The 12,107-nt window shown below is 40.6% G+C and overlaps 1 protein-coding gene across 1 annotated transcript; it reads right to left on the reverse strand.

The window, feature by feature from the left end:
- Positions 1-6,751: 6,751 nt before the first annotated feature.
- Positions 6,752-9,209, reverse strand: CLEC14A (C-type lectin domain containing 14A). Its single transcript, XM_016198451.2, has one exon. It carries the CDS (start codon positions 9,207-9,209, stop codon positions 7,779-7,781), a length of 1,431 nt encoding a protein of 476 aa, XP_016053937.2. The 3' UTR covers positions 6,752-7,778.
- Between the last annotated feature and the right edge of the window lie 2,898 nt (positions 9,210-12,107).

Genomic DNA, 12,107 nt, shown 5'->3' on the forward strand with positions numbered 1-12,107 from the left:
AAACACTTTAAACCAAGTGCACTGCTGTGATAATGATAGTGTCTACCAAACACTATTAAGACTATTGATGTACCCACATTCACAGCACTTGACAGGCAGGCCATCTGGGGCCTGTCCAAGCAGTAAACTACAATTACTGCCTTCTGAGACATTGTAATTCCAGGAGATCTTACCTATTGAGGCAGGTCATTGAAAGAACATGTTCCTACTCAAGGCTGTGAAGAAGAGGCTTTATGGCCACTTTAAGTGTTTATCCATTCAATACCCATTGGCTGATACAATATACTCCCAGTTCTGCTATTTGAAAAAAGGAGAAATGTGGAAATTGGAGAGGGATAATTTTTTCAAATAAAGAATATTACTACTAACTCCCATCACATCCTCATATCACATAACAAGTTAGCATACTTGGCAAGAAGAAAAAATATGTTTAGCTTAGGGACATTGTCTATCCTTGGACATATTTAAATGCTTTGTTTTCAGAGTTATGGACCAGTAGACTTGTTTTTGTGTTCTCAGGACTCTTGAATTATGTTCACTAGTTTATAATGACATTAATACGACTTCCTAAAACACTGAATGGGTGTGGTCTGAGTGGTTTTTAAATATCATGATATGAACATTTCATAACTTCCCTCCTCAACCTGTTACTAAGGCATTTGGCAAGTGTGACTTTACTTAAGGTCACTGTAATAAGTTTCTACATTCATTTTCGTATAACAATTTTATGAGGCAGTTAACAGTACCTCTATTTTACAGATAAAGCTAAAAGCATGCATAATTTTTCTAAGAAAACAGCTAGTAAAAAGTATGTACGAATAAGAATTTCTTTTTTTCTCAATAACAGAAATCAGCTTTTGAGCCTCATTTTTACTTTTGACAAAAAACTTATACTTGCCACATCAAGGTAAATTCAGTTTTTTCTGATTTTCTTAGTGCTTCCTGGCTAACTGATCACTCTAGGGTTCTCTTCCTCTCACTTCCTCACTTATTCATAAGGATGATCGAAGTTCTAGGAAGTTTACATATTTCCCTGGTATTGGGGCTGGATGCCCAGTTCCATGGTTCATGGTCACTAGATCTGTCTAATCTTGTTTACAGTGGCACATACAATTTCCAGGACTTTTGACTGTCTACATCTGTGGCTGTAAGGTACAAGTTCCCCTTTGATTTTTGTGTGTTGGATCCTTTTTGGTTATTTAGTGTCATGATAACTCCAACCTTAAGGTTTCACAAGATCCACATCAGACAAAAGAAATTTTAGCTTCTCTCACACTATTCTGCAATGCTTCCCTCTGGTCCTTCCACTCAGATACCTCTCCTAAATATTGCTACTTAACAGCATCAATGCCATGTGTGACTGTGGTTCTCTAAGAGGTTTTCAGTTTCCCTGGGCCATGCCCTGAGAAGCAAGGTGCCGTTTCCTTTATACTCATTATTCCTCAGTCTATCCAGCTTCTGTCAACACTTCACCCATCCCACTGGGGGTTCCTGCCAAGTGAGAAGGTGAATAAATTTAAGGGTCCTCTAAGGCACACTCACCTATATTTACCTTTATTGTATTTCTACATATTTGCTTCTCTCTTTTGCTGGTAGAATTCTATCTTATTTTAGAAAGTATTTTACTTTCTAGATCTAGCTTCTGAAAAGGTCTAGAAACCATGACCAATTCTATAGAACCCAAATTGCAGTCTTGAAATATCATCTTGACAATATATAATGACTGTATATAAAATCAGCATAGATCATTCTGATGGTGAAGTAGGTATAGAAAGAATAGGCAGGGTAAGTTGCCACTGAGGCAAGCCTGTGGCCACAAATTAATTGGTGTAATTTGTGGAGGCCTATCAGACTCTCAGAGCTGCTCCCACCCTTTTCCTTATTATCCTATTATTATTCTCCCCCAGCCCTGAAGAAGCCTTGAAAACCAGAACTGCAAGCAGAGGAGCTATGAAAACAATCAGCTTAGTGGCCACTGAGAGACACAGACCAGGTTTTGAACTTTCAAAGACCCCCACCCACAGAAAATTATCACTATTTACCTGTCTATAATTGTGTCTCTACAAAACATATATTTAAAACTATCTTCTAGTACCTGTGAATGTGATCTTAATAAGAAATAGTATCTTTACAAATTAAATTAAAGTCAAATGAATTGGGATGAATCTTAAATCCAATGACTTGTATCTTTATAAGAAGAGAGAAATTTGGACATAGAGACAAATAAGAGACACACACAGGGGTAAGAAGGCCATGTGACAATAGAGGTACAGATTGGAGTAATACAGCTGCAAGTCAAGAAACACCAAAGATTGTATCAACCACCAGATGCTAGGAAGAAGCAATGAATGATTCTTTTCTAGAGACCTCAGAGGGATCAAGGCCCTGCCATCACCTTCATTTCAGACTTCTGGCCTCCAAAACTGTGAGAATAAATTTCTCTTGTTTTAAGCTACCCAGAGTATGGCAGTAAGTTATAGTAGCCATAGGAATCTAATACAGGTGGTGGTGCCAGTGTGGCAAGCCAGAGACTGAACAAAAACTAAAAAGGAAGGTTTTGGGGAAAAGATGTCCATAGAGGGTTTTGCAAAGCTCTAATATATTCTTGGGAATCTAGGAAGATAAATGCATGTATAATGTAAGGCTGTGTAGTTGCCCAGGAAAGATTCAAAAAGGCCCTAATTTCTCCAACTGAGTGATGCTGAGTCCCCGACAAAACAAGAAGTGAAGCCTAAGAAAGAATTTTTAACTGTTTGATTACTGAAGTCCTGTTCCAACATACACACAGAGCCCCTCCACAGAGGGTGGAAGATTTATTGGTCCAATTATTTAAACAAATTTATTTTTAATCATTAGCTAACCACTGAGCAACTGAGCAGAGATAGAGTTAGTTCAGTGGTCACACATGACATGGTTTAATCAAGAAAAGTAACTACACAAACAACAACAAAAACGAACTATGGTGTGGCTATTGGGGGATGGATTTACGGAGCTGCCACATTATGTTATTTAAAACATCTGACTTTCAACAGAATGAATGAGCTATACAAAGAAACAAGAAAGCAGTCACACAAAAGAAGCTTAAGAGGAAAACTAGTCAAAATGTGCAAAAGACCCTCAATAAAATTACTAACTATGAAGCCAGAAGGCAGTGGGATGACTTAAGCAAAGTGTTAAAAAGAAAAGACTACTAACTAAAAAGTCTATATCCACCAAAACTATCCTTCAAAAATGAAGAAGAAATTAAGGCATTCTCATATAAACAAAAATTGAGAAAATTTGTCACCAGCAGATATTTCCTACAAGAAATACTAAAAGGAGTCCTTCAGAATGATAATAAAAGATACTAGCCAGTAACAAAACCACACAAAGATAAAATGAGAACTGGTAAAGGTAACTAAATAGGTAAATATCAAAGACAGTATAAATGTAATTTTTTCTTCATAACTTTTTATTCTCTTATGTGATTTAAAAATAACTGCATAATAAAGCAATGATTATAAAACTGTGATGATGGGCTTAGAGTGTATCAAGATGTAATTCCATTGGCAATAATAACACAAAGAAGGAGGTAAGTAACAGACCTTTACTTAAACTGATCCCATCCCCAAGAAAGGATGTAGCTGCTACATTGGAGCAAAATTGTGATTAAAATTAGTTGGTATTTATCCTAGTTATACAGTCTTTAAATTAAGATGTTAATTATAATCTCCATGGGAGCCAATTAAAAAAAAACAAAAAACCTTAGGAAAGCAAAAGAAACAATAAGAAAATTTAAATGGTATTCTATCAAATATTTACTTAATACAAAAGAAAATAGTAATGGAGGTGTGGAAGAACAAAAGGAAATATGACATGTAGAAAGCAAATAAAAAATAGTAGATGTAACCTTCCTTATCAGTAAGTACATTAATGACACATGTATTTAACATCCATCCAGATGGCAGAGATTGGAGAATGGATTAAAGAAAATAGTCTGACTATATACTGTCTAGAGGAGACACTTTAGATTCAAGGACACAAATAGTTGAAAGATATTGATTGCAAAAAGACTGATGCAAAAAGATATATCAAGCAAAAGGCAACCATAAGATGGCTGAAGTTGCTATACCAATATTATGCAACATAGACTATAAAACAAAACAAAAAAATTACTAAAGATAGAGGGACATTTTATAATGATAAATGAGCCCATATATCAGGAGATAGAATAATTATAAACATATATGCTCTTAACAACAGAGCTCCAAAATATATATTTTTTAAACTGGTAGACCTAAAGGTAGAGATAAATAACTCAACATTAAAAGTTAGAGACCTCAGTAGCCATTTTCAAAAATGTCTTAAATAACTAAGAAAAAGATCAAACTTGAAATAAGACTTGAAAATGTAACCAAACTAGTCTTAACAGACTGCAATAGTACCCTCTACCCAACAGCAGCAGAAAACATAATCTTCTCTAGCTCCTGTGAAACATTTTCCAGGATAGACCATATGCTAGACTCCAGGATAGACCATAAAATAAGACTCAGTAAGTTAAAAAGGGTTGAAGCCATACAAAGTATGCTTTTTAACCACAGTGAAATCAAATTTAAAACAGAAAAAAATGTATGGAAGTTGGCAAATATGTGGAAATTAAGCAACACCTCCTAAATAACCAATAGATTTTTTAAAAATCATATGGGAAGTTAGAAAATACTTTGAGATGAATGAAAATGAAAACACAAGATGGTCAAACTTTCTGGGTGCCACTAAAGCAGTGATTAGAGGGAAATTTATAGCTATAAACACCTGTAATAAAGAAAAATTTTAAATCAATTATCTAACTTTCCACCCTGAAAAGTTAGAAAAAGAACACAGTAAACCCAAAATAAAGATAAGGATGGACATCATAAAGATTAGATAAGAAATGAATCAAATAGATGTTAGAACTACAATAGGGAAAAATCTGATTCCAAAGTTATTTCTTTAAATAGATCAACAAAATTGAAAGACTTTTAGTTAGACTGACCCCATCCCCAAAAAAGAAATACTAAAATTAAAAATAAAAGAGAAGACATCATTACCAATCGTTTGGAAATGAAAAGAGAATTATATGGAAAACCTAGGAATAACAGTATACCAACAAATTAAATAACCTAGAAGTGATTACTAAAGTATTCAGAAGTGATGGAGCATTAGGCCAGAAATTTACTCTTAAATAATTCAAGAAAAAAAAAAATGTTATTTTATACTGTACTCGCTACTTCTGTATGTATGAAATTGTTTTTTAAAAAAAGAGAGAAAAGAAAAATAATGATACCATGTCAGGCTACTATTCACAGCAAGGCTTATTATCATAAGAAAGAAGGAACCTCAAAGTTCAATGATAATGGTTTACTTCTAATCTGTGGTAGAATTCATTAATATACATACAGGTTTCAACATGGACACGTGCACACACATGGATTACTAAATCTGTGATTGCAGATGTAGAGCAGCGTCAGAATTGACCAAAAGACTAAGTGTGGCTGTGGAGTGGATTGTTGAAATGAAGTGAGGTCACTGGAAGTGAGGAAGTCACAGAGCTGAAATGCAGAGCATTGGAAGAGTCATACATGAGCATTTGAGATTGTGTAAGATAATAGCTGGACTTAGGCTGGAGAGAAAGACTGTAAGTTAGGTTTCAAGTAGTCCTTGTAAGGAAATGACTGGACAGACAGCTATGAGATGAGTGTGAGGGTGGAGGGTTTTAAGTAAGAAAGGAATGAATCTCTAAGAGGTTGGAGAAATAATGAAGTGATTGTGGAGAAGTAGTACAGAGGAAGGGCACTGATCCCAACCTTAAGTAGCTCTTAAGCACCGTGGTTGACTGGCGGGACTTTGCCATAGATTCAAAATTTTATGAGACTTCATAGCTAGAAATAGAAGGAAATGATATGAAGGGTCTGCAATTGTCAGGTGTCAGGAAATCAAATATGAAATAGTTTTCTGTAATACTTTTCTGACTTACTTACAAGGGAGAAATAATAAAGAAATTGAGCTGACTCCTATTTATTCTTCACATTTGTTAGTGAAATTATTTTATTTAAAATTCCTTTGAATGTTGTTAATTCTAATCCATTTGTGATTTTATTTAAATGTAACTATTTAGACAAATCTTTAACATATGAAGCAGATACCTGTCATTTTGTTCCTTTAATGTTATAACAGCATATATATTATATATATGGGGCAAAAGTAGGTTAATAATAATAAATAATACAATAATAAACTCTGTTTTGTGTACTCACAACTGTAAACCTACTTTTGTCCACCCTTGTATATATTTTATACACTGCACACTCAAAAACATCAAAATGGTTCTACAGAAATATAGTGTAAACTTCCTGATTTCATTCTCTGTGGTTGCTAAGCTGGTTTCTCTATCTGTCTCCATGCACCAATCTCCACACACTTAATTTTAAAGACTTGGCATACTAGAAGAGGGATATTTTCTAGGAGGCCTCAGTTCCACTAGATAGTGATTATTACTGTCTTAATCGTTTTTCAGAGGAATGCTTCATTTAGATTACTTCCTAATACCCCAAGTCATAAAAAGATGATAAATATTTGTATTTACCATTTATTCTTATACTAGTAATTCTTATAGAAAGTGGCTTGCCATGGTTTTGTCCATGTAGACTCTTATGAAATTGAAATCACTCCAAGATGAGCATGTATGGTCACTGCACATGCTTTTATTAAGCAGGGAAGGAAAAGGTCTGGATTTCAAGTTTTTCCGTGGATTAAACAGTGCACAAGAACCAGCAACTTTGGAGGAAATCCAGCTTACTTGTGCTTTAATGCACCTAGAAGATTTCAAATCAATACTTCGCATTAATGTTTTAATTGGAAATTAATGCTTTATTTCAATTTAATTTCAATTAATGTTTTAATTGAAAATTGCCATAATTGGAAGTGAGGATCAGCATCCTGCTGTTTAGGAGAGGACTATTTGGTTGGGAAGGTCATTACACTGGCGGGCACAGACATTGGAAGAGAAAAACAAATCGTTTGTTTCCTGGAGCAAGGACACACAGTAAACACTTGAACTGGTGGTCAACTATAATTTGTTTCTAGAGCCAGAAAATCTGGCAACACTATAGTTGGGATTCATAGCAGAGCACACAGGTAGCAGTGACGTTGAAAACAAAGAACAGAAGAACCAAGGACAAAGTTACCAGTTCTTAAAGTTCTGCTCTTCATTACAAGGACTTAAAGTTTCCCCCCTCAACCTAAAAGCAGGATGTACTCTTATTGCTGTGCCCAGTGTGCCCCTCAGCTGCTCTTCCTAAATTCTCCTCCAGGAAACCAGTGATAGCTGAGTCTGGGTTATCAACGATCCTTTATTATTTTGCCTGGGAATTTAAACCAATATACTCCCAGTCTGAACAACGTAGGCAGAGTTTTTCTTTCCACTGCGGTAAAAAATAAAATATAAAATATTGTATTGTTTTCTTATGTGCTTCCAATATCTTAAAACATTCCATCACTTCTTCAGCTCCCCCAGGATAAACACAAGAAAACACCTCTCCCCAGTAGACTCCTGGCCCCTCAGGCACTTTCACTTCTTCACCTTAGGAAAGGAGCATCCCCGTCGGATGCGGCTCCTCCCCCGACGAGAGGGAGTTTAGGGGGAGGGGACTTCTGTAGAAATCGTCCTTCCACAGAGGAGCTCCTCTTCCTTTCCCTTTTTATTGAAAGGGTAAACTGCTCACAAGAAGTGCTACGTGTCTCCGGAGTCAGACAGGACCCAGTCAGCGAGGCGCCCCCTGCTCGGCCCCGCAGGCCTTCGCCCCGCGGTCTGCGGGGTGCGCGGAGCTGGGGCGGGGAGCCGCGGCCGCCGCAGCGCTCTCCACGCCCCGAGGGGCCAAAGGCCCCTTTCTTGGCCCAGAGGAAGGGCTTCTGTGAAAGCAGAGTTTGAAAAGCCCCAGCACTGTCATGGTCAGGATCACCAACACTACTACAGCTATGCTCACAAGTATGAAAACCACGGTGGAGGAGGAGTCCAAGGCCCGGGGAATGTCAGAGGAAGACGTGGAATTGGCCTTGGGAATCACGCTTCCTGAAGAAGTGATGGTGGCCTTGGAGTTGGCTCGAGGGGACATTCGAAGGGTGGGCGTCGTGCTTTGTGCTCCCCACCCAGGAATCTCGGAAATATATGTTGCGGAACTGCCTCGTGCAGGGACGTGGGGTATCTCTCCTGGTTTCTCAGGGACCCTCGGTGACCCTGTTCTCCTGGGCACGGGGCTGGCTGCGGTGGCCAGCTGGTGCCTGGCGGGCGCCTTGGTCCCCGCAGGGTCCGGCTGTCCTTCTCCCTCGGTTACACAGGAGCGTCCGTCCTTCTCCAGCTGGAAGCCCGCAGCACACTCGCAGACAAAGCCTTCCAAGTCGTCTAGGCAATTAGCAAGCTCTGCGCATCTGCCTGCACGGAGGTACCTTCCTGGGCAGGGACAGAGCACGGCCCCCGAGGGAATCCCGTCCCAGCGAGCGCCGACCTGGTCCGCGATGCAGGTGGCAGTGACCCATTGCTGCCCAGGGCAGCGCGCACTCACCTGGGTCCCGGGGGGGCTGAAGCCCAGCGCCGCGCTAGACAGCTGGAAGGGTGCGCGGTAACTCAAGCTGGAGGCGGCGCCGGGGCGCGGCGCGGGGCACAGTCCCTCGAACTGGTACTTGCACAGGTAGCCGTTGGCGCGCGTGTGACAGCTCACCTCCTTCCAGCCCGCGGGCTCGACTCCTCCGGCGGCCTGGAGCGCCGCGCAGCTCCGCGACGTGCAGGAGGGATGGGGCTCCTGCGCCCACTGCAGCGTTTCGTTTTCCGACCCGCCGACGTCGAGGGACAACCAAGAGAAACCCCGCAACGGCTCGTTTTTCACGGTGCACTGGGGTGGTCTCCGCTCCAGAGCCACCCAAAACATGAGGTCTTTGGAGCCCCCGCCGGGCCCCGGGCCCGCCCGCAGGAGGGCGAGCACCGCGCGCAGCTCCGCGCCCGCGCGCACCGTGCTGAGCGCCCCGCCGCGCAGGGTGCAGGCCTCCGCCGCCGCCGGCCGCTTGATGGTCGCGTGGTGCAGGCTGTAGCAGGCCCCCGAGGCCGAGCACCTCGCGCGGTCGGCTGTGGGGTGCTCGCCGCGGCCCGGCCGGGGCCAGAACGCCTGCCAGAGGAGGCACAGGGTGAGCGCCGGCCTCATCTTGGAGGCCCCGCGCCCACAGCTGCTCCCAAATTGGATCCGCCCTGCCCAAGAGCTCGCAGAGGTCCCCCGAGCTCGGTCACCGCCCCCTACAGCCCGCTCTACCCTCGCCTCCCCCGCCCACTCCGCCCCTCACCTCCAAGAGTCCCCAGCAGGGCCCCGGCTGCAAACCGCTACCCTTAGGCCGAGACAGGAAATGTGCGCGGAGCTCTGCCCGGCCCGGGGCGGCCCTGATTTATTCTGGGGTCAGGGACGCAGCTGGCGCGGGGCCCTGGGGACGCAGTTGACCAAGAAGGTCAAACACCCTGCTAAGAGCTGGGGGGAAAGGAAGTCGCTCCTGGGGCGAAGTGGATCGTTTTTCCTAGTTTAGGAAATTTTAGGACCTCAGATTCCCCAAACACCTCGGGGAACACGGACAGGAAGGGCAGAAGAAGAGGAACTAGCTCAGGGCCCACGCCCGCCCATTGTGCTCCATCCGGAGCGGTGGGGTGGGCCCCCGGCGCTTTGTAGAAGGCTCCGGCTTTCATCAGGCCTGCGACTGAGGCGGGGAAATTTCTGCAAGAAATAGAAGCATCTCTCTTGTCACCAGAGGCAGCACTCTCTAACCTCGGTCTCTTCCTGGGCTCTACTTCTCTGTCCTATCGAAGGAGATTCAGGAGTGTTAACTGCTAGTAAAAGAATGAGTTCTGTTTTGGCATCTTAAATGGGAAGTGCTGCTTCTTGGGTCAGCGCTTGCCTTAAACGTTTGTTTTTCGCTTCCACTCATTTCTCTTTGAAATGGCCTATGCTGGTTCATGCAGGAAAGGGAAAATGTAATTCTAGGCCCAAATGAAAAAAAAAAAAGTGGCCGTAGATCTTAACCTTTGTTAGGGTGTTAGGTTCCTTATCACTATGTGATTTCATAACTTCTTCAAGCTTACAGGTTATATCTAAATGAGTTCATGGCCTCATTAATGCTTGAGGACAACTCCTCCACCTATGAATTTATCCTTGAACTATTTTAACATTCTTTTCTTCTATGATTAAGTGTCATATTTGCAGCAATAAGTTGTAAAAGTCCCTTTCAGGGTCACTAGAGTTCAGTAGCCTTAAGAAATTAAAATATTTATAACATTATAATGCATATTGTATATTGTAAAAAAAAAAAAAAAAATACCCTGCAACTTAAAAAGTGGGTGAGTCAATTTCTTCAGAGTTCCAATGGGTATTTTGTTTAAATATAAACACTTCAACCCAGTTGGGAGTGGATAGGAATTAAAAGTAAGTGAAGAAAGGAAAGGTTAAACACTGCACTGTCTATGAAAGAATTTTCTGGTTAGCAACTTCGGCAATTCTACATCATTTTGAAAAACATGTCTATATTGGTTCATAGTGACCAACTGTTGTAATCAGAAATACATAGACTTTCAACTAAGCCCTCTTAAACATGCTTGATGCTTTTAAATATCTATATTCAGAATGAAAGTTGCCATTCCATGAATAATGCATACCACCCTTTTAAACTCACTTTGTTGTACTGGGTGCTACCCTTCAGGTTACTGAGGAGGGGTAGGAAGGAAGGTTTCAGGATCACATTTGCACGTTCCTGCCTCGTTTTTACTACTATTCTCACTCTTCTCTTAAAAAGTCCATGTATCTTAACAAAGGATAGTAAATACCATGAATCATCATCACACTTACCTTGCTGTTGCTGACTGAGGAGTTTTGCAGCAGGGTTTCTCTCTCCTATCCTCACTGTTTCCAAATTTAAAGGACATTCATTAGTCATTCATTTCAGATGCACAAGAATAACCTTAAACATGACTTTGCATTTAAATTAACTAATGTCTTATAAGAAAGGAACAGGAAAATCCAGAAATCTAATTGAATGGACTTTAAAAATATTTAATCACTTGGGCCAGTTCTGGATGCCCTTGCAATCCAATGACTGTGTGTTTGTAAATGTGTCCATATAACACTGTATATTTTAACACAATAAAACCATTTATAAACCTAAATAGCCAATAAAAATCTTTTAGATATTTTTAAAATCAATTGGGATGAGATGAGGTTTCTAGGGTAAAGAAGAATGAATGACTGGAGAGCTGATAGTAAATATAGGCTCTCACACCCTGGCATTCTGCCTTGGGAGGGGGGACAGTGGAAGAGAACATGGTGGCTATAAGGACTACATATCACAGTACGAACCATACCTACAATGATGTGAGAAAAGAGTTAGAAAAAAATTAGCTCAAAGTAAGGCATATCATTCTGTGATTAATCACTTTATACTGATCTACATACCACTAAAATGAGATCAAATTAAAAATGAACGTAAGACCCTGGGTGGTGGATCCTTTGGGTGGGAGGCAGGAGGGGGATGGACTGGTGGGGGAGCCAGGGGTTGGATGCGGGCTGTTGTTGGAGTCCTAGTTTTTGTTTTAGATAGTGGATTTATGGATGATTATTCCACTGTGAAAAAATAAATAATTAATAATTTCAGAAATGAAAGAAAGTGGCTATGTCTAGACAAATGATGAGAGAATAACATGAACTATAATTAATCTAATTATGAACAGCTGAGTTCCACTGTGTGAAGTAAAAATAAAATCAAGATGTGGATATAGTTTCCTTTACTTCCCACATTCTTTTGTAGGTAAAGCATTTCTAAATTTAAGCTAATTATTAATCTGAAAAAACACAATAGATAAAACATTTTCCCTGTGTTTCTAGACTTTTCACCCAATCTGTGTATCATTGGTAATAATCATGTATGGCATTTATTTTTTCATTAATTTATACAAGGCCATGCAAAGAACGCATAAGGAAGTATATGAGAGAATATATAAGGAATACATTTAGTTCAACATTTTCAATTTGATTATTAATTTAAAGTATCAGAAACAAAGATGGGGAAAG

This window comes from Miniopterus natalensis, chromosome 1, assembly GCF_054644295.1.
Source record: "Miniopterus natalensis isolate mMinNat1 chromosome 1, mMinNat1.hap1, whole genome shotgun sequence".
Taxonomy (NCBI): domain Eukaryota; kingdom Metazoa; phylum Chordata; class Mammalia; order Chiroptera; family Miniopteridae; genus Miniopterus; species Miniopterus natalensis.

What these genes read in the sequence shown, in the direction of transcription:
- CLEC14A (XM_016198451.2), bottom strand. Translation starts at nt 9,209, where the DNA reads ATGAGGCCGGCGCTCACCCTGTGCCTCCTCTGGCAGGCGTTCTGGCCC.